This window comes from Juglans microcarpa x Juglans regia, chromosome 3S (assembly GCF_004785595.1).
Source record: "Juglans microcarpa x Juglans regia isolate MS1-56 chromosome 3S, Jm3101_v1.0, whole genome shotgun sequence".
NCBI classification, from domain to species: domain Eukaryota; kingdom Viridiplantae; phylum Streptophyta; class Magnoliopsida; order Fagales; family Juglandaceae; genus Juglans; species Juglans microcarpa x Juglans regia.
In genome coordinates, this window is record NC_054599.1 from 25,293,435 (window position 1) to 25,320,901 (window position 27,467).

Below are 27,467 nucleotides of genomic sequence, written 5' to 3' on the forward strand. Positions count from 1 at the left end.
TATAGATAGATAGATAGATAGATAGATAGGTAAGTAAGCTGCTGGCATGGGTTACAAGTAAAATAATATCAATATGGAGGGTGTTGTCCAATGCTCTGCAAACTACACTCCTCTTTCCCCAATAAGCTTCTTAGAGAGAGCAGCCATTGTGTATGGAGATAAGGTTTCCATGGTTTATGGTACTGAGAAAACTTCGTGGAAAGAAACACATCAACGCTGTATCAAGCTTGCTTCTTCTTTGGTCCAGTACTTTGGAATTTCTCGTGGTGATACTGTAAGTATTATTTTCGCCTTTTTTTTTTTTTTTTTGTTTACCAGTACTGATCTTTGAAGTAATGTCAATTAAACTCGAACGCAGCGTTTTTAGTACATAACTGTTCCAAATTCTAGTTATGGGCTCTCTCTTAATCAATGAAAAACATTCTACATATATCGTGTGATCGTGATGTAATGGTATTTTATTGAGATCTCTTTTGATTTTGATTTTTTTTCAAAAAAATTAAGTAGAATACATTAAAAACATTGAAAAATTCGATAATTCCTTTGCTTTGATGACTAAATCTATATATACCAGCCTATGATCTCCTCAAATTTCTTCAACTGATCTGATGATCATGAAATATGTACAAGCCGATCAGCAGCAGGAGGAGGAGGAGGAAGAGCATTGACTTTTTTGGTCTCCTCATGGACTCGTTTACTTGTTAAAGTCCTGTGTGGTCCTGCATGTGTTTCACCTAATTAACTTTGCTTGCAGCACACCCAAAAAGTAGAGGAATCTTGAAAGAATTTGTCTGATTTGTAGACTTTTGTGAGAGGATAGTGGACAGTAGACTAGTTTCATCCATGAATTTTATTGTACGTTGTTCATGGGAGTCTCTTAAATATTATTAAATGTTTAATAAAAATGGTGGGACTCGATTTATGAATCTATTTATCTCCTATTTAGATTGTAGAGTACTTGGAATAGAAATTAACTTTGAATAATCTTCGTCTAATCTACACGTACGATTGCATTTTTAATGTCCCAATAGAATATCCAAACAACATGGTCTATACTTCAAAAGAACTAATCAATAATACAATTGGAGCCTTATAAAAAGCAAGAAATTATCATTCCCAAGTAATGTGAGATCCCATACACCACCTACTATAATTATCCTTATCATATGGGGTATCACAGCATTAATGCTTGATATATCATGTATCTCGCACGCACGCACATATAGATGTTGGCACCAATTTATATTGCATTTAATAGGATCAACTCATTCCGGATAAATGTTTGATTCTTGTTCTTAATGGTTCCTAGAAGCATAACATAGGTAATGGAGTCATGAAAATCTTTTCAAAAAGAGGCCAAATTATATGGAAGATGAAGATCAAGTTATAACTCTTTTACAATTATTGTAAAAATAGTCATTATATATTGTTATGGCAAGTTAATGGTTTAGTGAGAATAATAATTAAAAGGATGAAGAATCAAAAAAAAAATTAATTTAAAAATGGATGATTAATTTTCCAAGAGTTCATGAGAAAGTCTGAATATAATTAAAAAAAAAAAAAAAACATACAAGACATCTATCATTTTCTTCTATGATGAGCAGGTTGCTGCTATAGCACCAAATGTTCCAGCACTCTATGAGCTGCATTTTGGCGTTCCGATGGCTGGAGCAGTTCTGTCTGCACTAAACACCAAGTTGGATGCAACCATGTTAGCTTTGTTATTAGAACAGTTAGAGGCCAAAATCATTTTTATCTACTACGAGTTCGTCGAGGTAGTTTTCGACGCATTAAACATACTCTCCGACAGAGAAGGCAAGCCCCCAGTACAAGTACTTGTTCTAATAGCAGAGAGTGATCAAATTACAGCACCCTCAATACTTACTAAAGAAACCCCAGCAGGCTGTAGCCTGGAATATTACAATGCTCTTCTTGCAAGGGGACGAGCAGATTTTGAGATTGTACCACTAAAAAATGAGTGTGATCCCATCTCGGTGAATTATACTTCAGGCTCAACTGGGATTCCTAAAGGAGCAATATACAGCCATAGAGCTGCCTACCTCAATTCACTTGCAGCAGTTTTTCGCAGTGACATGAGACAAATGCCAGTGTTTCTTTGGACTGTTGACATGTTTCGCTGCAATGGGTGGTGCTTCACTTGGGCAATGGCTGCACTTGGCGGCACCAATATCTTCCTTAGAACTGAACTTTCCTCAAAATTCATATTTGATGCAATTTATATTCACAAAGTTACTCACTTGTGTGGTGCACCCACCATTTTGAACATAATTGCAGACGCTCCGGCTACTGATCATCAGAGCCCACTCCCATCCAGGGTGAACATTACTGTTGCTGGTGCATTACCACCACCCCAAATCCTCATGAAGGTTACCGAACTAGGATTTAACATCAGCCATGGCTATGGTATGACAGAAGCCCTTGGCCCTGCAGCCATTCTAGGACCATGGGAAAGCAGATTGGAGAATTCTTCAAAATTTATAATGGATGAACAAACAGAAAGAATAAAGGGTCGTGAAGGGCTTCACAACCTTATAATGGATGGTGTAGATGTGAAAGATCCGAAAACCATGAAGAGCACACCTTGTGATGGGAAAACCATCGGGGAGGTAATGCTTAAGGGCAATGCTTTAATGTTAGGGTACATTAAAAATCCAAAAGTAGCTCAAGAGGCTTTTAGGGGTGGATGGTATCATTCTGGGGACCTAGCAATCAGACATCCAGATGGCTTTGTACAAATAAAAGACCGTGCAAAGGATATCATAATCTCTTCCGAAGGAGAGGCAATAAGCACACTTGAGGTGGAGGCAGTGTTGCTAAGTCATCCAAAGGTGTTGAATGCTGCTGTTGTTGGGAGAGCATGTGATGGCCACCCGCTGGGGGATCAGGCTCCTTATGCGTTTGTGAAGTTGAAGAAAGAGTGTGATGTGTGTACGGCGGAAGAGATTATTAAGTTTTGTGGGGATCGATTGCCCAAGTATATGGCTCCTCACGGTGTTGTTTTTGGGGATTTACCAGTCAATTCAACTGGTAAGATACAGAAATTTGTTCTCAGAGAGAAGGTTAATATTGCAGCTGGTCTGGCTCTCCAAAACGGGCTCCAATAGATGTAATTTATCAAGGAAGATCCTACAGCCAACTCAATGCCAGCCCACAGTCAACGGACACAATAAAATCAGCAAAGATTTGTGGAAGCATAATTCTGGGATCAGTTTCTGATTTGGTAGTAATGTCCTTAATTTTCTGTAATAGTTTAAATACTATTACTGCTTTCCATAGTTAGATTGTTCAAATGACTTTTATAAAAACTTGCTATGTGCATCAATACAATTTGAGTTCAGAGTTTTCTCAAACCAATAGCAGTGTTAATCTCTTATATAATTAATGCTCGGTCTGTTGCTTGAATTCCTTGGTATGTGAAAAATGAAGTCCCTAAGGTCAAATGGATCACTGTATGAATGTTAATATGCATTATGATTGATAATGGGTGATTTGGCCATGTTTGTGATTTGCTATATGTCTATCCCAGGTATTCTGCTTCCTTTTGGCTGCAATTTAAGTGATCTTTTCCTCCCCTTTTTTTCATAGCAAATTCGTTGTAATAGACTCGTGGCTTAATTTGTTGGTATCGTAGACTAGTTCAAACAAAGTGCAATTCCCCATTCAACCACTGCCAAAAATCCAAACACACTTCCTTTTTGTGTCCGCTGCAAGCAATTATGACATCCAGTAATTATTCAAGACAAGCACAAACACTCAGAGAGAGAGAGAGAGAGAGATCTTATAAGCAAAACCATTGGAAGATTATTAAGCTACTACAGTCCATTTGAGACTACAAATGAAGGAAACAAAAACATAAAAAGTCGCTCATTTAAAGCATAAAACACCATGTCCCTGGAACAAGACTAAGCCCACCAAACCAACCAACAATACATTCATGAAGTGACAGAGGGAGAGAGAGCAGCAACAACAACAAAGTGAAGATGAAATCACATTTCTTAAGCAGTAAGCTCCTCCTCCTTGTGGGTCTCAATGACAACACTCGACTGAGGATAAGCAACACAAGTAAGAACCCACCCCTCAGCAATCTGCTCATCATCAAGGAAGCTACCATCAGACTGGTCCAGAGATCCTTCCACAACTTTCCCTGCACATGAAGAGCAAGAACCTGCTCTGCATGAGTAAGGGAGATCAATACCAACCTCCTCAGCCTGGTCCAGGATGTAAACATCATCCGGGCAATCAAACTCTACTGGCCCTTCAGGGGTAAGGAGCTTGACCTTGTGAACAGCCATGGCTGTAATGCGCCCTCCACGCCCGGACTTTATGCCGAAAAGAGCCTGGCCAACACTAGGAAGTGACCGTAGGCTTGTCACCGGCTGTCGGCGAAGGAAGGAAGTGCTAACCATGGTGCCAGAGAGAGCAGCTGTGGTTGCCATTTTCTTTCTTTTGTTTTGTGGTTGGAGTGGGTGAATAGAGTTGGGGGATATGGTAGCTAAAGAGAGATGAGAGACTACTAATGTTGATAACTGGGAGGCTTGTGGAAGAAGCGTGGCCTATTATTATTAGGTGTCCATCACCCCCTATCTGCCACGTGGCAACCTTTTGAGGCTCGCTTTATCCTTTTATTATCACCTCAGATTTATTGGTGACTCTGGTTGACACAATCCTCTTAGTTCTCCTTCCTGCTTTTTTTTTTTTTCCTTAGCATTTCTTGGATGGGCGAAAGGGGTTTTATCTTCTTGATTCTAAATTTTCTATATTTACCAGTGAATTTCCTATTTGGGATTTTTTTCCTGCAATTATTTATTTCCTCATAATATGGTTTCCTAGATTGATCTGGTATTTTCCATACAATGAAATTGGGAAACAAATAAAGGAAACCAAAACGAAAAACAAAAGAACAGAAAACACCTAAATGTCTAAAGCAGGCAGGCAGGCATGGCTATCAGGCACGTCAAGTTATCCATTACTTCTCCTCCCGACCAAAAAATTTTTGAACACAAAATAGAGAGACAAGTACAACCCTATTCATTCTCACATATTCAGAAGCACAAAATTCATTACTTAAAAGTCCTCTCGCCTTCAAAAGTTCCTTTGTCCCAGAGACGTGCAAGTAGCATAACAAAATAATAATAATAAAAAAAAAAAAAAGGTGGGGTAAATTAGGCATCGATCCTTACAAAGGCACCTATTTGTAAGGGGGCAAAGAAGAAATAATTCAAATGATAGGCGGATTCGATATTTTGCTAAACTTCCAGACTATGGAAACAATTTCTGCATCCTAAATTAAGGCTTTCACTTACAGCCGGGGAAAGCACAAAAAGAAGATGAAGAAGAAGAAATAATAATCTCAGGGCATCCCCAGTCTAGAGAGAGAAGAATACATCCCCATCCTCAAACCCTGTGATTTTGATCTGTAGACAATGCCAAGTCCCTTGTACATGACCCACAAGCTTCCTCTCAAAATTTATTGTCAACCAAAGAGCGCAGGGAAGTGTCATTCGGTCTCTTTCCTCTTCAGAAGAATGCTAGTCACACTTGATGTTTCTGTAGATCCTCCTCACGAACAAATTCGAGCCCAGGTAACCAACAGCTCCTACACATGTAAAAGGAAAATAAAAAAAATAAAAAAAATAAAAAAATCAATGCTCAAGTAAAAAGGAGCTATCAAATAGACGTTTTCAGTGTCGTGTCAGTATCAAAAACGCAAAAGGCATAGCCATACACAGGCAGTATAAACTGAATTTCAATTCTATGTTAGCTCAAAATTCAAACCAAGTTTATTGGGCTCCTTAACACCTTTTTTTTTCCCTTAAAATAAGTAATCCACTACAATTTACTTTGGCTGAAGTTACAAATAGAGAATTAAAATTTCCGTTAAATCTTGTGAAGCTTTCAAGCATGAAACTTCAGTAAATGTATTAAGTTTTAGGGAGCCTTTGGTTCCCAAAAAGATGACTGTGGAAACTCAATATTGAAAATTCAATAGAACTGTGGAAACTCACCGCAAAGGATTCCTAAACCGAGACAAAACATCAAAGTGTATCCAAAATAGAAGCTGGTCTGAAAGAAGCCGAACATCTTGGTCTTCACATAATAGTAGTATACTGAGTACAGATACACATAGACAGCTGTCGAGGCAGCAGAGAAGAAGGAAGTCCACTGCCAATGATAGTTTTCAGCATTTAACAAGAAGTATGTCCCCACAATGGTCACACAAACAGTGACAATAATGAGAATCAAGAAAACCAGCAGCATAAACCCATACACATAGTACACCTGTTGCACACAGAACAAGAAGAGTTACTCAGCTTCAATATACCTTTAACCATATTGTGCACACTTTCTGATTATTAGTGTTGGAAAAAAAAAAAAAAAAAAAAAAAAAAAAAAAAAACATCCATCAGTCTGAAAAACTATCATGAGATATTAATTAAAAGGAAAACCATCAGGAAATATTAATACTCACACCATAACATAAAAAAACTGACTCAGGTTCTCAGGCACGCCTAAAAAATAGGTAAACAGAATATTCAAGACGCCAGTAACTATCAACATAAAGATGTCACCGTTCATTGTATTTGAGAGAGATGCAAGTCAGTTCTTGGAAACCCTGCCTCCATATTGTTAAAACCATTTTACAATGTTATTAAATGACATGTTTTTAATATTAACCAGCTGAACATGAGAGTGACTCAAACAAAATATCGTAGCGATTCCACCATCTTCTGTAACACCATATTGGATTCATTATGTACCCAAAAAACCCATAGAATGGTAAAACCCACCTTGTAATTCCAGAAGGATGTGAAGACAAAATACATCTCAATGAATATGCTGCCAAAGGGTAGCAACCCACCCATCATTGAGACTACAGATGGTGTGAGATACCATTTCTTCTCAGGGATTGGACGGGGAATGGTCTTCACACGACAAGGATTGTTTGGAGCACCACTCCAGTTTCTTCCAACAACCGTACCAAGAAGAGCCAAAGGGAAAGAGATGAAAGCCCAGATGACAAAGACAACAACCATTGTGCCAAAGGGAATAGCTGCTAAAGACCCGTAGAAGATAGCAATTGTGTTCAAGATGAACCCAATACCGAAGCACATAAATGGAAATAGAGATGCGGTGAGAATCATAGACTTTATCCAAGTTTTACCTGGCAGAACAAAATGGAGTTATGCAAAACTGTAATAGTAATCATCTAAGAAAAGCATTGAGATGCTTATTTTACTTATCAAAAAGAAAAAAGAAAAGCATTAAGATGATGAAACAAAACCCTTACTTACCCCCATGGCGTGAGTACATCCCACCACTCACATAACCAGAAATGAACGATGTAAGAGCATAACACACAATGAAAGTTGTGACAATTGCTCCTCGCCTGAGCCATATCAATAACAATTGAAGGACATTATAGCAGCTATGAGAAGATGAAAGGAAAACATATGCAGTGATTGTGCTAGCATAAAATGCATGTATGTTGTTCAGGATCAACCGTGAGTTCTCAACTTACCCAACATACAACATGCCAACAATTGCCAATAAGATGACAAGGAGAACAAGCAATGCAAGCTGGGCACCTGTCCCAACAACAGCCGAAAGAAGAACTAAATTGCGAGGAGGCCGAAAAACATCCCCATGCACGAGTTTCCAACCAGACTCTTCACTAACATCTCTTTCCTAAAGAACAAGCACCAAAACAGCAATCAAGGACTTTATAGTGAGCAGCAATTACAGTTTCTTCAATTAAAAAAATTCAATAAAGCTTTAATATAAAAAATGACAATAGATATACAAGTAAATGGCACAATACCAGAGTCTCCAAGTCATCATCTTCCCGAGCATATTTTGCATAGTCATTCCTAAGGGTCCGCATTAATATCATTGACACCAAACCAGTAAGGAAGATAACCATCATGAACGAATTAAAAATGGAGAACCAATGGATCTGCACATTAGCAATGCACGTGCAACTCTCAATAACAGATAAGTATGGCAATGAATGGAAAAACAGGCAGCCAATAACCACAGATTAGTCCGAAATATTTTTTTGATACTCATAATAATGCATAAAGTGGTGGAAATAGGGAAAAAAAAACAATGGGTTACCTGGTGCTCAAAGAAAGGGTAATCCAAATAGACATCAAAGCGACGTGCAAAAGTTACATTTGTTGAACTCCATTTGACCGAGTACGTCATATCCAATTTTTTTCCAACTGCCAACGGCTTTGGGATCTCTTGAGTGAGATTCACATGAATGATCTACAAGATAGAAGCTTAATTATGATGCCAGGGTGAATCCTAAACCCCATCATAGAATTCATATGCAATTTGGAAAACTGCAAACCTGATCTTTGTTATAGTGGATGACAATTTTCTTATGTGTGAAAAGGGCATGCTTCTCACCATTCTTATCTGGATGCATTGTACCGACAAAACCTAAATGTTGGAAAAAAAATGAATTATCCAATTATGTGCAAACTCAAGTACAAAAAACAAAAGTGAGTTAAATGCATACCCCATAAAGGTAGATCATCTGAACTTGTATCCAGCATGTCGAGACCAACATTAGAAAACAGGCAAGAAGTTAAGAGCGAGTTCTCCAACATAGTAAATAAAGGGAAAAAAAGACCCCAAAGCAAACCAAAATAACACATAAGAAACATATACAGCAGCCCATATATGCATTTTTTAGATATCTCTAGTATAAGGTAATGTGGTTATTAGATTAACATATCTAAACCCCTTCCTAAGATTAACATATCTAAACCCCTTCCTAACTAGGTGCAATCACATGTATACTTCCTATGTACTTGGGCTATGCCTCTTCTATATCAATAAAATATTTTATTACTTATATAAAAAAAAAAAAGATTAAGGCTTCGTTTGCTTCTTAAGTCCATCTCAACTCACCATTACAACTTTTTCAGATTTCAATACAAAATATAATAAACAATTCAACTTTTTCAAATCTCAAAATAATAATAATATTAAAAAATAATATTCTAACAATATTTTATTATCTCAACTCAACTCAACTCAACTTAGTTCATCATCCAAACACAGCCTAACATAACTAATCCCATGTAGAAATTTGCAACAATAAATAGTCGTAAACTGTGCATAAAAGGGGAAAAAAAAACTTCTTATTACTTTACTTATAAAAAGAAAACTGTGCATATAAAAGACTTGAAATTGCTTCAGTTATGATTTACAAAGTCCCAACCCTTCCAACCCGCCCAGAGAGGGAGGGAGGGAGGGAAAATCAGTGCCTCTGGCAAACTCAAATTTGCACGAGTCATAGTCAAGGTTTCAACAATGAAGCTTGCTGGAAATTTGGTGATGAGGTTTTCTTGGAACTCTCACCTGGTTACACCTATAGCAGTATATAGCGTGAAGAAATGAAATAGTTGCATTAACAAAAATTATCATAAAGGCCCCGTTTGGATAGTGAAAGTGTTTCATCTCATCTCATCATTACAACTTTCCCAAATTCCCACACAAAATATAGTAAGCAATTCAACTTTTTCAAATCCCAAAATAATAATCAATAATAATATTAAAAAATAATATTCTAACAATATATATATATATTTTTTTATAAGTAAATAAATAGCTTTATTGAATAGAATGAAACTAGGCAATGTCCAAGTAAACAGGAAGTATACAAAGTGAGACACCTAATTACATTCTAGCGAGCTGAAAAGAAGATAGAAACATTCAACTTTCATCTAAAATCATCTCATCTCATCCAAACGGCACCTAAGTGTTACATATTTTACACTGAGATACAAATCCATTCTATCTGGCTATTAAATCTACAATGATCTTCTCATAAACAAGAATTAATTTGCTGTCACTGTGAAGGAAGATATTTCTCATCATTTTGGTACGGATCATCTATGGCATTGATATTTCTAATCCAAACACAACAGCATAGAGAATAATACTCTCTATGGCATTGCTTTTCCCATGGAAAATTCAGCCTACTTGCTTCTGACTTTGCCCCCCCCCCCCAGGAAGTCATGTACCACTATAATTTGAAATAAAAATTCTAATTTATGACTGTACACACTCCCCACATTTATGAAATTTCTACAGAAATCTCATACCCATCAGCATTTGAATAATTCACACTGAAATAATCTTCACATTGCATTAGCAAAAAACTGATGGATACAGAGAAGAACATACCCATGAAAAATTCAAGCCAGTAATTATTCTCAATTGCATCCTTGAACTGTTTAACCTTTGCTTCATCAAGATCCAGAGGACAAATGACAGCCTTCTCCACATTTTCTGTGCAAGAAAAAAGTCAATATATGCAACTCAAATCAAAAAATATAAGCCTTGGTCACAACCTTGCTAGGGTTGGCTCAAACATTCTACCTCAAAATAAAAATTAAGGGTTATGATAGAAATTTTTCTTACTTCCAAACTTTATTTGGATCTGGCTGTCAATCAGTTCATTTCCACCAAGGACCTCGCCAAGACCACCCCATTTGTGAGCTGCATTGCCCGGAGGACGACAAAATGGAAGGCTGTAATAATTGTAGGTTTCTTGTGGATTATTATAGGGGCCAACTTTATTTACCCAAAGGGTAACTGGGTCATCTTGCTGATACTGAAGAAGAAATGAAGGGGGTGAAAAAGGTATCAATTAATTTCAGTGGCAGTTCAGTTCATCTCAAGCTATTTATACACACTACAAGTTGAGTTTATCCAAGACATATTTCACAACAATGTATACACAGAAATAATTTGGAATATATGAAGGCCAGCTCATCTTATAAAATACTTTTTTAAGAAAATAAGTAATGCTAGTTACATCCATAAAAACTTCAAAAGAGAGAGAGAGAGAGAAGCGTTGATAACATAATTTTCTTATCAGATTAGTGTGCCTTTTCTACTGCAAACAAGACTCATGCACCCATATCAAGCTTGTTATTTTACCCACTGCCCCTTGGTTAAGGGAGGAGGAAATGCTAGTTTTGATTTGACCACTGTTTAAGTTTTTTTTCTTATGATGAGGAATCCTGGAGACCATGCAAAAGCAACATGTCTTTAACCTAAATAAACCCCAGACCCGTATGACGCATCCCCATCACACGGATCAGGTAAATCATTGATTTTTCACTGATGGGACATGGCCCCTAGAAAATTTTTGCACCCAAGGGTTCAATCCTTAGACCTGGAAAGAGCATACTACCAATACTAAGACCCTTACCACTTGAGCCAACCTTTAAGGTTAAAACACCATTCGAAATTAATGTGCTTATTGTGCAAAACACAAAAGAAGGAACAAAAAGCAGAAATTGCATATGATAACCACTGAAGAGGTTCAGCAACTTTCTACATTTACTATCTTTTTCTAGGGTAAAAATGCTTCACATAGAGGCTCAATAATGGCATGTCCTAGAACTTCATAAATAAGGGTATGAGGTGCAGATTGGATAGGCACTTGCAATTCATTTTTTAGTGCACTGGTGGGTGGCTTTCTTTCAAATCATGATTAAATAAACTAAATAAAAAAGGAACCACCGCCAACTAGAGCTCAAACTAACGTTTGTTCTTAACAATTATGAGATAACCAATCCCAAAATTTTCTATAACTGTTTAAAATGTCAGTCAAAATCATTTCTGTATCTGCAAATCCAAAATTACAGCTCTATCCTTCCAAATGGAAAATATCTCGGTGAACATCCATCAGAACCAGATCCAACTTATTTTGCACCAAAGACAATAACCAGATCCAACTTATAGCATTACGTCACAGGAATTATCTTGTCATGGATTAATTCGCTAGTGGTCAAAATTCGAGGTACTTAAAAAGCATGGAAACGCATCTTGTCTCAATGATAGGTGCACATGTGCATACGGGAAATCACCATTCCCTATCACGATTAAAACCATCAGCACTCACACGATCCCAGCAACCCCCACACCTAACTATGCTACACGCATCACTAGCAGGTCAACTATCCTGCCACAAAATGTCTATTGCAAGCCTCTGTAGATCAGATCGACAAATATAATACAGGTAAAATGTTACGAATACCTAATTTCCAAGGTCCCAACAGACAACGACACAAACACTACGTCATTTCCAAATCTCCAATAAACATACATGTATACATAGACACAAACATAAAAGCTTATACCCACAGAATGTACGCATTTGGTTCTTGCACTTCAGAAAAACTGAGTTGATAGGAGGTATTCATGACCAAGAAAACCAATGAAACCCCCCAAATCAACTTTCTAATGCTCAGGAATTGACCAGAGGAAGTCAAATAACAGAGTCTACCAATCAAGAAATTGGCAGATCTGAAGCCAATTAAACAACAAACAAGAAGCATTTAAAAGATCTACAAGTTGATTCGGAGGGCCACGACAGGATAACAAACTCATTGCTAGGGCTTGAAGAGGGAGAGAGATAAACAGAGAGAGCAGGTTCACCTTGTGATCTGACTCGGAGGCGAACGAGGAGGAGAGGAGGAGGAAGAGGAGGGTGACAAGTGAGAGAGATCGGACGGTGGAGGACATGGAGATCGCCGGCGAGCGTTGGATATGGACGGTCCAGACTTTCCCAAGGTCGCTCTGATCTGAGACTTTCTTCGATTTAATTCTTGAGCTCGTCCTTTTAAGAGAGAGTAGGAGAACGGGAGTTGGCTGACGATTGACGATTACATTCGTAATTATTTATTATTATTATTATTATTTTATTTTTTATAACTAAATTATTTATTATTTTCTTGCTTAATCAGGATTTTGTTCGGCCCAGGCCCATGCCTCGGGACACGGGCTTTTCCGTTTCTTATAGTCCCAACTAGGTTCCACACATATGGGCTTCTCGCCCCAATATTTTCACCCTAACCCAATAATAAAGAGCAATTTTTTATTTTTTATATTTTATTTTTTTACTAACAAAAGAGACTACAATTCATTATTAAACAGATGGATAGATCCTGAATACAGACCGGAACATCACAAATGAACATAGATGTAAACAATCCCTCGGCACAAAATGGAACTCCCAATTCCGTAGGCTAGAAAGCAGGATCTGAATGTCATGAAGGATATGCCCACTGGTGCCAAACAATCCATCTGCACTCTGAATCAACTCCACCACATTCTTGGCATCACCTTCGAAAACAATTCTATTCAAACCCAACTCCAAACACAATGGAACTCCCAATTGTATAAGTTGTAATGTGGTACCGTGATACTTTTATAAATTATCAAGGCAATACAAAAGTTTCACATTGCTTAAGTATGAGACATGTATTGTGAAGGCAATCTATAGAATGGTAATCCTACTACATTACAACTTACACAAAAAGTGCATTAGTAAATTTAAAAACTACATAATTTTTAAGTTATAGTCATATTTTTATAAATTTAAAATTACAAATTGGATAAAAGAATGTGTTTTTTTATCACTTTTGAATCTATGAATAATTTTTAGGTCTAGTAGACTGTAATCTATTATTAAAGTGAGTGGAGGCGGGGCTGATTCTCCCTGCATCAAGGCGGGGGGCGAGGAGGGGCTATCCCGCACCACCATACGGTGTGGGTAGCACCCCTAATTGCAACATGCTTTCCACATAAAGTTCTTCACCACAGGAGGTACATTGGACTGCCAAATACACTGTAAACAATTTTCTTCAACACTGCTATCAGATAACCTCATTTGTTTTTAGGGATAAAACTCAAAATTTTGAAAATCTCTTATCACATCATTACAATTTTTCTAAGTTCACATATAAAATAAAATAAATAATTCAATTTTTTTAAATTTTAAAACAAAAATAATATTAAAAAATATATTTTGATAATATTTTATTCAATTTGTTAACTTTAATTTTAACTCATCTTATCTCATCTCTGAAAACAAATTGAGTAAGTTTCTGGTGCGTAAAATATACTTTTTTACTAAAAACTGAATGTTATCTCAACAGATTAACATGCATTCTTTGTGGATGCTATATTTGAATATTTTAGAGTTTTTTATTCAAATTTAAAGATTTATAATGAATTTGAGATGTATATATAAAGTGGATTACATAGTATTTATGATCGCTCGAATGAATTTTTATAGATCAACAACCCCTGTGTATAGTTCATTATATATATATATATGGCATATGTAGTAGTTATAAGAAATATACATGTGTATATATAGTTCACTATTTTACGAGTATAATTATTAAAATGTTATAAATATTACGATATATTATATTAGTATAACTGATTATTATTGGTGAAGATCCAAATAATCATACATTAATCTTGCAGTCATTTAATTCACAATTATTTTTTATTTTTTAAATTCAAGTTAAAAAAATATATATAATAAATGAGTCAAGTTGAGTAAAGTATTTTTAGTATCCTCAAGTGAAGGTTGAACATTAAAATGTCTTATTCAAGTTGTGTTTCGAGCATTCAGAAAAGCTATAATTTTAGTAACAGAAATTATAATTTTATAATTAATACATATGTCATATATACATACATAAATACATATATATGTGTGTAATGGATTGTTGATATAATATGATATGATGGGTTGTTGTCATGATGGAAAAAAAGTCGGCCCGAATGAACAGTCTTAGTTGTTGATCTCTAGAAAAGTGATGATAGATGCTAGTAAAATAGAGTTTTATAACCCTATAACCCATGATTTTGAATCTTCACTTATTTTTTATTTTTTGGGAAAAAATCACGTGTCAATGCCTAATTACTAGAACAGGAGAAGTCGTGAATCATTGGAGGGAGGCCGAATCCTCGAACAAAATATTTTAAGATTGCGTTTGGATAAACGAATTAGAATTTGGATTTTTAAACTAAGAGATTTATAATATCTTATATTTCAAATGTAAAAATTATAGTTGGAAGTCTGTAAAACATGCGTTCCATTTTATTGACATGATAAAATTTGATTTATTAAAATTTTTATAAATTAAATCTTATCATATCAATAAAATAGAATGTATTTTATATACTGACTTTCAAATAGAAGAATTCTTTCAGATATCTTATTTTAAAGTGATTTGAAATAAATTGTAACCTATTTATTAAAATGATTTAGAAGTACTTCTTAATAAATAAAATTTAAAATCTAAGATTTCAAGTGATCGTGGTCAAGTCATCCGTAATTTATATTCAAAATCATGTATTTAAAATTAGAAATAGTTTAATTAGATTTGATAAAATTAAATTTATAAATTAACGTGATATATATAATTTGAAATTGACGTGATACGTATAATTTAAAATTATATCAATTTGTAAGTATATTTTTTTAAAATTTTGTTACGCGGCTTTCTCATCCAAAATTACTCCAAACCGTACCGTAGGGGATTAAGATATGCACATGTTGGATCACTGGCTTGTATGGCGTGAACCACACTTCTATGTGCACCGAATTTCCAGCCTTGACAATATGAAGTCCTGGTAAACGACATCTTTTGCGACTCTTGTAATGTTTTCCTCCTCCGTCTCTCGCTCTGGCAGTCTCGCTTTTTATTCTACCCTACTGGCTGCTGAGAGCTGATACGTTACGCGCACTCTCTCTCCATCTCTCCCTCTCCCTCCCTCAATGTGAAACGACTGTTTCAGATTCTTTGCTTTCCTTAAATCTCCAAGTCTCCGAAATCCTCCCCCCTCTCTCCGAATCCGATTCCCATTTGAATAGGGGTATAGAGTTGGAAACCATTGCGGTCGAGTTCTGTGCTTCTCCTTCTTCTCGAGCATGACGGCATGAATTGAGGGCTCCGCTATTGATTTCGATTGATGAGTGTAACACTGAAACCGGGGTTTAGCACATAACGAGAGGCGAAAGTTAAGAGATAATATCGATGGAGAATTACGAGCTAGTGAAAGACATAGGGTCTGGGAAGTTCGGAGTGGCCAGGCTTATGCGGGACAAGCAAACCAAAAAGCTCGTCGCCATGAAATACATCGAGCGGGGACACAAGGTATCCGCTCGTATAACTCTCTTTCCATATCCTCGAGTATCTATTGCATGCTGTTTGATGAAATTGCTACTTTTTAGGATTAACTTCGTCGAACTCCATTGCTAAGATAAAAAAGGACAGAAATTTATTTGGGTAGTTCAGAGAACGCATAAACCCTCTGAAAGTTTTAGAATTTCGTTTCGTCTGCCTGGGCGGCTTCCGATCACCTGTTTATTTGCTCTTTTGGTGGCAGATTGGTCAGAATGTGGCGAGAGAAATCATAAACCACAGATCGCTTTGCCATCCAAATATTATTCGGTTCAAGGAGGTGTGTGTTATTGTGTGACGCGCGAGTATATGTGTTTTTCGTCTCTTTTCTCCTTTTTACTTTCAACACACATGTATGCATGTATGCATGGTTTCGTTTGAGTTTAGACATAAATATTACTTCTATCGCTTTCAATTGTCTGATTTGGGTTTTTGGGATTTGGATTCATAGGTGGTTTTGACTCCTACCCATCTGGCTATCGTCATGGAGTACGCCGCGGGTGGAGAGCTATTTGAGCGAATTTGTGCTGTCGGAAGGTTTAGCGAAGATGAGGTTTGATCATTGTTCTTGACTGATAGCGAGCTCCAATTTCATATGTTTTTGGTTCTCTACAGGTCTACTGATAGATTTAGACTTTCGTTTCTGTTTCCTGAAAATATGTAGGAAAAGAACGGAAGAGTAGGATTTGGATCTCACGATGTTTATGATTAAAACAATCTCCCTTCGTTCTAGTTCTGTGTTGCTAGTCAGCTTAGTTGTATTGTTTTTACTTATGAAACAAAAAATTAGCAATATAAGAAGGGAAAAGAAACGAAGATAAAGATCTGAATTACGTCTCCCATTCTTTTCAATAAGCAACCAACAGAGGGTGAAATATTATGAATCCGATTCTTTTGTCTTTTCCTTTGCGTCTTTTCAGGCGAGATATTTTTTCCAACAGCTCATCTCTGGAGTGTGCTACTGCCATTATATGGTAAGAGATGTTAAACATATGTAAACGTATCTAGTTCCTTTCTCTACTTGAAGTTGATTTTTCCCTTTAATTTTCCTTGTCCTGAAGCAAATATGCCATAGAGATTTGAAGCTGGAAAATACCTTGCTGGATGGAAACCCTGCTCCTCGCCTGAAGATTTGCGATTTGGTTATTCAAAGGTTTAGTTTTAGATTCAATTTAGTATGCTAAGCCTTTCTATGTGGTAGTTGTGAATTTACATCCTCTGACTAGCAATATTTGTGTAGTCATCTCTGCTACATTCGAGCCCCAAATCAACCGTTGGAACTCCCGCATATATTGCACCCGAGGTTCTTTCACGGAAAGAGTATGATGGCAAGGTAATTTTGATATCGTATGTTGCCGAACCTCACATTTTCTATTAAGTTTATCTGTTCAAGCTTTGCTGGAGCTGATTTAATGACCAGATTATCATGTATTTATAATGCCTAGATCCTGTTTCCCATAAACTTCCCAGATGAACCATTTCTCTTGAAAACTTATTTCCTGATTTGAAGACTTGATGCATGAGCCATTGTGCTGAACATCTTCACCATTGATTTTCCACCTGCCGGTGTTCTTGTCTCAATAAATTGTAAATCACCTATTGTTTTCACAGCTATGTTCGAGTAACAGTTATTTTGGAATGTGTTTTCTTATGTCAATTGATTAATTAGCAAACTATACAAGGTACATTGTGGTCACTGAACATATAAACCAATCAATAATCGGCATAAAGGACTATAATCCCAACGTTTGTATGTTTTAAAAATGAGGGTTAGACCCGTGCCTCCCCTGGTATTGTGTTACAACATTTGTGCCACTTCTGTCGTATGTGATCCTTTGTCTGTCTTGTTCACTTTGTTACTGTCCTTATATTTTTCCTGTCAATATGATAAAGCAAATGCCAGTTATATTTATTTATTTTAACTAAACATACCCACATTACCATAATGTGATCAATTGAGACTATCTTTTTGTAAGAAGATACTTGCTTGGGAAACAATTGAACACTGATATGGCCTGGAAAGATAAAAAGCGTGGTAAACTACCTCTTGTTTGACAAGTTTCTTATTTGTGCGAAGGATATAAATACCCTTTTCTTTGCAGTTATATTTAATTTTGCTTTGTGTACGTTCAGTTGGCGGATGTATGGTCATGTGGAGTGACACTTTATGTTATGCTAGCGGGAGTATACCCATTTGAAGATCCGCAAGACCCAAAGAATCTCAGGAAAACTTTCAATGTAATTTACCTTCATTTGGCTGGCCTTAAAATCACTAAGTTCCTTATTTGAACAGTTTTAATATCTTCCTCTGTCATTATTTTTTATAAGAATCTTCCTCTACCATTCTTATGCAGCGAACAATGGCTGTTCAGTACAAGATTCCAGACTATGTTCACATATCTCAAGATTGTAAACAACTTATTTCTCGCATTTTTGTTGCAAATCCTCTAAAGGTATGTGTGAAACTAAGTTGCTGATCTCTTCTAAGAATTTTGATAAGCTCCTTCCAAAAGTTGTATCTGTGGTTTGTTGATTTTTGTGGTTTAGAGGGTGCTTTCATTCTCTGGCTGAAACTGGGGGAATAATTTTTTAATAAGCATTGTATGGTTCATATTTTGGTTAATTAAGGGTTAGTATTTGATGTGCGGGCACATAACTGGTATGTGATGTGCAGTAGTATTGTTGGCAGTCACAGTATAGTGTGTAGGACATGCCTCTGAAGGGTGTTGGGAAGGTGTTGTTTATTGTTAATAATGAAGTGCCCACTCTTTCATGTTGATAGCTTTTATCATCTACAATAAATTGATTGGAAAATTGCAGGTTATATAATGTTTGCCTTCTTTATTTTTTTCCTTTTTCCCTTCCGGCAGAGGATCACCATTAACGAAATCAAGAGCCACCCATGGTTTTTGAAGAACTTGCCAAGGGAACTAACAGAGGCTGCTCAAGCCATATACTACAAGAAAGAGAACCCCTGCTTTTCCCTCCAAAGCGTGGAAGATATAATGAAAATTGTAAATGAAGCCAAAGTTCCTCCCCCATCTTCCGAATCAATCGGAGGCTTTGGTTGTGGAGGAGAAGAAGATGGTGACGGCAAGGAAGAAGATGTCAATGATGAGGAGGAAGTTCATTTCAGTTAAGGCCAATCTATTACTTCTTAATTATTTTAGGAAAGAATTTTGGTAGTCGAGTCTCTCTCAATTGCAGTATGGTTTCTTGTTTGTATGAAAGTCAGTTTTTTCTGCTTGGGACATGCTCTTCAATAAATGTTTGTAAATTTACAGTGTCGTGGTCAGTCTCTGTACAACCGGGAACTGAATGTTAGTCTGTCCAAGAACTATTATCTTGGAAACAGCATTAGGATTGCTAAATACCTTTGAGGATTGCAAACCCTCCTCTTGAGGGTATGGAGGGAAAATGGGTTGTGTAGTAGTAAGGTTGTTAAGGGTTTTGGATGGTCTAGGGGCTCTAGCAGAGAACATGGAATTCTTGTAAGATGATTTCACTCCCTTGAGGTTGTATATACGGAAGGTTGGCCTGATTAAAAAGGGCTATGCCAATAAAATAGTCTCTTTTTTTTTTTTTTTTCTTCATCCTGATCTCTTTATTCCCTTCTTTCCCTCTCCTCTTTATAAAATAAGTAAAAGGATTTGGTAACCAGATTGTGAATAAAGTGATTAACCATTAAAAGTCTCCGATGGAGAATGAAGTCTCCATACATTTCTTTTTCTTCTCTGCCTCGAATATTCTGCTGCCATTTGCCATAGTTTTCAGAGAAGTATTGAAGGGAAAAAAAAATGGGCAGATAATCAGGCCAAATTGAGTGAAAAAGTAACAGCTCGTACAAAGAAATATAGCTCATACAAAGCACTCAAGACTCAAGAGTCGTCGACACGACTATTCTAATTCCACCAAGTAGTTAGTTAATATATAGATTCATTTAAAAATTTGGCACACCCGTCTGTCGATATAACTGAAGATTAAAATAAAAAATAAAAAAAAAGTAATAATACTTATTAACAAATCCCATGACCCTATGCATGTAGATTTAGATACTTTTAAGATCTTCCTCTCACCTCAAAGTTTGTGAGTTATGTTTTCATTTTTTTTAGTTTTTGACCCTCGTATGAGAGAAAACACTATAATAAAAAATTAAGTTATCTATTATAAAATTGATGTGTAGAGCACATCATCTACGTTTAGGGTAACAATTCATATTCGCTGCTCACGAGTTGTGTCTAGTTATGAATATTTGACTACATGAGTTAACCTGAACACGACTCGTTAAGCCAAATGAGTCAGGCATTCAAACTCTAATACGTCTCATTTAAATAATGAGTTGTGTTGTGTTATCCGTTTTAACACGTTTAATAATTAATTAGAAATTATATATTGCAATACGACTCATTCCAACCCATTTCATGTAAATGGGTTGAATTAATCTACATAACCCACTTGGACCCAATTAACATAATTTCATATAAAAGCTAAAATCTAAATTTATTAATAGCCATAATATTTAAACAAAATAATAAGACTACGTACTAACAAAAAATATTAGTATTTTTTAGATTTTAACTTCTAATAAAATAAATATTAGAAACACAACAATAACAAATATGAGTATATGTACAAAATTACAATCCCAACAATAAAATGTAAACATATTGAGAAACACCAATATTACAATTTATCAATAATAAAATTGTAACTTCGAAATAAAATTTAAACGGGTTATTATGGGTTGATTTAAGTTCAAGCAGTTTGACCTATTATTGACTCGTTTTATTAATCGTGTCTAAACAAGTCAACCTGTTTTGATTTCGTATTGTGTTTGCATTAGATTTACGGGTTGTGTCACATATTACCACCTCTAATCCACATAACTTAAATAGTAATATTTAGTTTGCAAGATTTAAATTTTAAAACTTATCTTGCAAATCAAATTACACCATGTAGGTGTATTGTCCGCACCGACTTATAAATAAAACTTCTTATTAAAAATTTAAATGTCATGATACTTGGATGTGGTGGGAAATCCTAAATTAGAATTGGGTCTATATATAAGAAAAATTATACTCATTAACCTCACACTACACAACACAGGTAATTTTTATTTTTTTTATTTTTTTCTCTTATCAAATATGTGGTGTATGAATAATAAGTAGAAAAACTTAATTATTTTGGGAAGAATAAAATAAAAATAAAAAATAAAATAATAAAAATAAGTATAGTGTGTGATGATGAATAAAAAAGCTCATTATGTTATATAAACACATGGGATAGATAAAAGGTCCGGCCCATTAAACAAGATCTAAAATACATACTATGGGTCAAAAATAGATAAGCCCAGCCTGTCACCAGAACATCCTTCGCCGAGCTTATCAACGTCCAGGTGCATTGCATTCCATTCCCTTGGAACGTACGCGTCCCGGTCAGGCCCACTCAACCATACATCTCTCTCTCCCTCCCTCTCTCCATGCAATTTACAGAGCCATGGAAGTAGGGCCATGTTCATCCTCAACCTCTTTTCTTCCTAGCTGTTCCTACTGTAATTGAATCACACACATAAGCACATCTACGTTACTTTATCCCTGTCTGTCTGTCTATCTATCTATATTTCTATTTTGATTAGGGTTTTAAGATTTGGCTCTGATGGACTTAACCCATCCACAATCGAACCTTTCACTAGGTTTTTCATCCCATGTATCACCACCCCGTCAGACTAAAATGGCCGACGATTCCATCTCTCTCCAGCTCGATTCCAGCCTCTGTGACCCCACGCCAACCCGCCCACAGGTTTCGCCCATCCCATTCCGATTGCTCGAACCCCAAACCACCGAGAACCCTCGCAAAGAAGACACCGAAACCGGCACGACTCTGGACGCCAAATCCGTCGAATACGGTGAAAAGGAAATCCGGATTCTTGGCCAATCCATGTGCCTCAAGCGCCGCCGTGAGAGCTCGTCGTCTTCCTTGTCGTCGCCAGTTTCGATGTTTAGTTCTTTGAAGAGGGTTTTCGTGGAGACGGATCTCGAGGCGCGGCGGAGTGCCGTTCGCTCGTGGGGTGATGTGCCACTGCACGTGGCGGACCCCGATATTTTCGAGATAATGGAGAAGGAGAAGGAGAAGCAGCGGCAGTACAAAGGAATTGAATTGATTGCATTGGAGAATTTCGCGTGCAGGGCAGTAATGGAAGCGCTTGGTAGCCATTTAACCAATAAATACTCGGAAGGAATGCCAGGGGCGCGATATTACGATGGGAATCAATACATCGATGAGATTGAAACGCTGTGTTGCGACCGCGCATTATTGGCGTTCGGTCTCGATTAGGAGAACGGGGGAGTGAATGTGCAGCCTTATTCGTGCACATCTTCAAATTTCGCGGTCTACACGGGATTGCTACTCCCTGGGGATCGGATAATGGGGTTGGATACTCCGCCCGGAGGGAATACTAGCCATGGGTACTATACTCCGAATGGTAAGAAAGTTTCGGGGGCGTCGATTTTCTTTGAGAGTCTGCCGTATAAGGTGAGACCTTGATTTTGATAAGCTTGAGGAGAAGGTGCTTGATTTCCGTCCCAAGATATTGATTTGTGGGGGAGCTCCTATCCTTAGGAATGGGATTATGCCAGGTTTAGGCATATTGCGGATAAGTGCGGAGCCGTGCTAATGTGTGATATGGCGCAAATAAGCGGGCTTGTGGCGGCTAAGGTGGAGTCAATTTCATTGCTTCCTTTTTTGCATTGTTACTATTTTTTTTTTTTTTTAATTAAAAGTCTGCTTAGTGTGGAATTGGTAGTCATCGAGTGAAATACATTTATGAGAATTTACTAAGATACGAGGCAATCATCTAAAAGCTTTTTACAAGGCAGGAAATTATAGTTCATAACTTCATTGGCAGTAATTTACAGAAAAGGGAAAGGGGAGAGGGGGAATATTTAATCTGAATTATAGGACAACATGTCTATAGAAGCAATGTACCTTTTGTTTGACGCAAGTCCTAATGCTGCATCCACTAGGAAGTCCACTAGATTTTGGATGTGTAGTCATGGTTCAAAATATAGATTTTTAATAACTTCTTCAAGTTGACTGGATGAAGTCAACAGCTATGTATTCTTGTTCTCGAGCAACAAATGTGGACAAAGAGAAAAATGTATTATGGCTTCCCGCATGCATCTTAGATTGCAACATAGTTGAGAACATATGCCAGATAATGTAGATCTTAATATCATGGAATGCTATCCTATTTTGGGTTCAAGTGATAATTATATGGTTCACCCTACTCTTTACTTGGCTTTTGTGTTCCGTTACCAATGGGCTTTCACATTGTTAGTTTTATGTGCTGCCTTTCAGAGGATTGGAATTTTGTTTGTTGTTGAACATCTCCTTGCTTGTTTGCTTGGGTGCTTGTGCTGGGTTTTTATGGGTGGGGTGGCTTGTGGGGTGCAACCCTGCATCTCAACCAGCCAAAATGAAATGTTTTTTTAATTGGTAAACAAAATTTTATTGATAATAGGGATAGGCAATAGCCCAAGTACACGGGACGTGTACAAGAGCATCACGTATGCTTTATGAAGTCTGAATGAAATGTTATGTTTGGTTACTGTAATGATGTGATGAGGAGACCATACTTTTTTGCGAATGATGACAGTCTTAAACTTTTGGTATAAATTGCTTGTAATATAATTAAATTCAAGAGCTCTATTTTTAAGGCTACTATTTCATGAATTTTAAAGTCACTTTGGTTTTTGTATGGAAAACTAATATATCTTAGTTATGAGTCTTATGACCACAATAATTTACATTTATTTTTATTTTTGTAAGCGCCTCTGGCATGTTTTTAATACAGGAATGTGTTAATCCTTTTGACTACTGTGACATTGTCACCTCAACAACTTATAAAAGTCTTCGAGGTCCCGGGGAGGTATAATTTTCTATAGAAGGGGTATGAAGCCTAGGAAGAGAGGCACGTGTTTGAATCAAGGAGATGAAAGCGACCAGTATGATTTTGAGGAAAAGATAAACTTTGCTGTGTTTCCATCATTGCAAGGTGGACCACACAATAATCATATTGCTGCTCTTGCCATAGCCTTGAAGCAAGTGGCTACACCTGAGTACAATGCATATATGCAACAGGGAAGAAAAATGCTCAGGCTCTGGCATCTGCTTTATCGAGAAGAAAATGTAGGTTGGTTACTGGGGGCACAGACAATCATTTGTTACTTTGGGATCTGAGGCCTCTGGGATTAACAGGTATAGTTATATTATATGTTCTGACTCAAGCTGACACAGTTCATTTTGGCAGGCAGTTTCTTTGTAAAATGCTGGCACAAACTTATATTCATTTTATTGCTTGTTAAATTTTTATATGTTGTGATGCATGGCTGCTCAAAGGCTTCAAATGATTACTAGGGACTTTCTTTGAGGTGTTCATGAATGAGATTTAAGTTTGAATTATCTCTGTTTCCTAGCTTATCAGTCGCTTAAGTATTCATAATTAAAAATAAACTTTTTGACTCTTTTCATTCAATGCCTTCTCTCTTTTTCTTTATCACTTAAATTAGAGCGTGATCTGTCCTTGCTGTTATATATAGTAGGATGGAAATTATATTTTTCACCAGGCATCAAATAACTAACCGTAGAATTTAGTGCATTTTTGTCTTCTTTTGTGGTTGTTGCTTTCCGCTATCAGGGACAGTAGTCCTCTTTGGTGTCTCTTCGGACTCTTTTTTTTTTTTTTTTTTTCCGATTCTGCTGTCTCAGCATCCCTAATTCTCCTATTGCATTCATATTTTTATAGGTAAGAATTATGAGAAAGTCTGTGAGATGTGTCACATAACTCTCAATAAAATTGCTATTTTTGATGACAAGGGAACCATCACCCTTGGAGGAGTAAGGATTGGTATGTGAATGCTTTGTTAGATTTCAGTTTGCAAGTTTTTTAAAGCTTGACGTGTCTACTTCAGGGGACGGTGCTTTATAATGCTTATATTGTTAATGTTTGCAGGCACCCCTGCTATGACATCCAGGGATTGTTTAGAGACTGATTTTGAGACAATTGCTGAATTCCTCCTCAGAAGCTGCACAGATTGCTAGTGGATTGCACAGAGAGCATAGGAAGTTGTAAAATGTTTTTCTGAAGGGTCTCCAAAGTAACAAGGACATTGTGGAGCTCCAAACCCGAGTTGAAACTTTTGCAACACAGTTTGCAATGCCAGGATTTGAAATTTGAACGGGTTCTGGTGTTATAGCAAAGAAGAGTTATGGTCCAACATTTGAAGAGATTATTAGGAAAGGATCACCACCTTCCTCCTCTTATACCTGACAGATTTCTGCTGCCAATGGCAACTATCCGAGGATGTCCGATTCACATCCTCGGATAGTACTGGTGCCATGGATCATCGGATTGTCCGTCTTATGGATCCTCATCCTGCCGCTACTTGTGTCATGGATCATTGGATTGCCCGTCTTATGGATCCTCATCCGGCATCTACTTGTGTCATGGATCATTGGATTTTGCCTGTCTTATGGATCCTCGTCCTGCAGAGTGGGCCTTATGCCAGCCAAATGTGACACTTTGCACGGCCATTATTTAGTGAGGTATGTTTTCGTACTTAATGCGTCCTGCTGTTTGATAGAAGGTGGCTGCGGACAGCTGAACAAGGAATGAGCGTGGTGCTTGGAGCATTTTGTGATTCAGCTGACTAAACAGAAGATCAAATCTTGACCAACCAATCCCGAGTTCAACCTTCCTAATTTATGTGGAGCCAGCAAAATACATTGATTGATTCTGATGTATATGCATTGAAGCCTTGAAATCTTTTTCATCACATTTGATTCAGCTAGCGCAATGTTGGGTCAATGATCCTTTGACCCACATAACAGTCTCATTGTTTTTGCCGAATAATGTCGTTGATTTGCAGCATCCTGAATTTAATTTAATTTTCTGTTTGTCCTATTCAGTGAATTTGTGCAATTGCAGAGCTTGCGTCGGAATCTTGGGGTTGGTCTGTTTTTCTTTTTTTAACACTTCTTGGAACTTGTTGCATCTATTCTGAAGAAAAAATGAGGCTGTAAAAGCCTTATACCACCTCAAGAATGTTTTCCTGGATAGTTCAAGACGATTTTGTTTCTGTAGCTTTGAACCAATTACTAAAACTATTATTCCTTATGTATTCAAACAAATTGGGATGCTAAATACTTTGAAGTTAAAACTTCCTATGCATCTGAAGACATATGGCAGGGAGCCCCTTACCCGAAAGGGGTTTACTTTTAGAGGTGATATTAGTTGCAAGTGCAGGGTCTCTTTTCATATCCTTCACACAAGAGAATTAGTGCAAGAGACGATTTTATGGGGACCAAGTAATCTGGCTAATTGTTTGCATTTATAATTTTTTTTTTTTTTTTTTTTTTTTTTTAATTTTGCAATAACCTTGTACACTGAAAATGTCTGCATCAGGGATATTATTGAACTACATATGCTATATGTTTTGAGTCCTGAGCACATACTACAATAATTTCATTTCATTGAGGAAAGGACGAAGCCATTATTATGAAGAGGAGAGCGATGGAAAAAGAAGATTGATTAAAAGAGGACTCATGATCGAGAAGACTCTCAGTTTCCACCATAAACTACAGCAAACACTCGACACCATTGCTTTCATTTCTAACCAGAATCGGACAGCATCTCCATTGAGATAGAAAAACTTGCCTTTCCAACTTTTAATAAAGAAAACCTTGGAGGAATCTCTCTCTCTCTCTCTCTCTCTCTCTCTCTCTCTCTGTTTTTTTGTCCTATCAACCCTCTTTTTCCATATTGCTGCACACTAAAATGATTAGTCAATTTACTATCACAACTCTGGAGAATCTCTATGAAAATGCAAAAGATATGTTGGAGAAAAAACTGCTGTACCATTCATTTACAAGGGCATCTTTCTTTCTTGACTAGAGAAGGAAAACCCGGAGCAAGAGCAGAGAATTAAGAATCTCTAATATTCCTTTTTCATTTTCTTTTCCCACTAGAGTGCCACTGAACTTTAAACTGTTTGGCTCACGTTGACAATGACTTCAAATTTATTTAGAGTAGTGCTGCTTGCACTCCCGTGTGCTAGCTAGGTAGCTTTTTCCACCACCACGCTTCGCATTATGAGTACAAAGGGAATTTAAAAGCAAATACAAAGAAGGTTAGAAGCTGAGCCCCCAAATAAAACAAGAACGCCCAACTTCCATTATTAATTAAGAAAAATCATTGTTTCATGTAGATGTGATCTTCTGATTGTCTTGTGGGCATATCATGATCCCTTATTTTATTTTTCACCAAGAAAAAAAATAACCCTTTTGTGGGTATAATTATCTTTTAATTAGCTTGGTGGGGGAGAGGTATTCATTGTTTCTTCATGGCAATTAATCATCCTTTGAAAGCTGACTTCC

At 36.8% G+C, this 27,467-nt stretch overlaps 3 protein-coding genes and 2 pseudogenes across 3 annotated transcripts; 3 read left to right on the forward strand and 2 right to left on the reverse strand.

Annotated features, from left to right (window-relative positions):
- Positions 1-3,517, forward strand: LOC121258881 (probable acyl-activating enzyme 1, peroxisomal). The gene is made up of 3 exons (XM_041160417.1): positions 1-274; positions 1,605-3,132; positions 3,401-3,517. Exons 1-2 carry the CDS (start codon positions 74-76, stop codon positions 3,123-3,125), a joined length of 1,722 nt encoding a protein of 573 aa, XP_041016351.1. The 5' UTR covers positions 1-73; the 3' UTR covers positions 3,126-3,132; positions 3,401-3,517.
- A 282-nt stretch (positions 3,518-3,799) lies between these two features.
- On the reverse strand, positions 3,800-4,556 carry LOC121258883 (ferredoxin-like). The gene has a single exon (XM_041160419.1). The coding sequence runs from the start codon at positions 4,455-4,457 to the stop codon at positions 4,017-4,019; it is 441 nt and encodes a 146-aa protein (XP_041016353.1). The 5' UTR covers positions 4,458-4,556; the 3' UTR covers positions 3,800-4,016.
- Positions 4,557-5,062: 506 nt separating this feature from the next.
- On the reverse strand, positions 5,063-12,704 carry LOC121258882 (transmembrane 9 superfamily member 1). Its single transcript, XM_041160418.1, has 12 exons — positions 12,487-12,704; positions 10,459-10,651; positions 10,222-10,326; positions 8,546-8,563; positions 8,375-8,466; positions 8,137-8,289; positions 7,841-7,975; positions 7,541-7,707; positions 7,314-7,408; positions 6,810-7,183; positions 6,027-6,300; positions 5,063-5,617 (listed from the first exon to the last, which is right to left on the reverse strand). Exons 1-12 carry the CDS (start codon positions 12,571-12,573, stop codon positions 5,550-5,552), a joined length of 1,761 nt encoding a protein of 586 aa, XP_041016352.1. The 5' UTR covers positions 12,574-12,704; the 3' UTR covers positions 5,063-5,549.
- Positions 12,705-15,506: 2,802 nt separating this feature from the next.
- LOC121257200 lies at positions 15,507-19,614 on the forward strand (annotated as a pseudogene).
- Positions 19,615-21,406: 1,792 nt separating this feature from the next.
- LOC121257199 lies at positions 21,407-25,992 on the forward strand (annotated as a pseudogene).
- Positions 25,993-27,467: the final 1,475 nt, after the last annotated feature.

Bases quoted from the DNA above. Each gene is read 5' to 3' on its own strand.
- LOC121258881 (XM_041160417.1), top strand. From the start codon at position 74: ATGGAGGGTGTTGTCCAATGCTCTGCAAACTACACTCCTCTTTCCCCA. The intron at 275-1,604 runs GTAAGTATTATT...TATGATGAGCAG, and splicing joins GAATTTCTCGTGGTGATACT to GTTGCTGCTATAGCACCAAA.
- LOC121258883 (XM_041160419.1), bottom strand. From the start codon at position 4,457: ATGGCAACCACAGCTGCTCTCTCTGGCACCATGGTTAGCACTTCCTTC.
- LOC121258882 (XM_041160418.1), bottom strand. From the start codon at position 12,573: ATGTCCTCCACCGTCCGATCTCTCTCACTTGTCACCCTCCTCTTCCTC. The intron at 8,290-8,374 runs GTTTGCAGTTTT...TCTATCTTGTAG, and splicing joins TCCACTATAACAAAGATCAG to ATCATTCATGTGAATCTCAC. The intron at 5,618-6,026 runs GTGAGTTTCCAC...TTACATGTGTAG, and splicing joins CGGTTTAGGAATCCTTTGCG to GAGCTGTTGGTTACCTGGGC.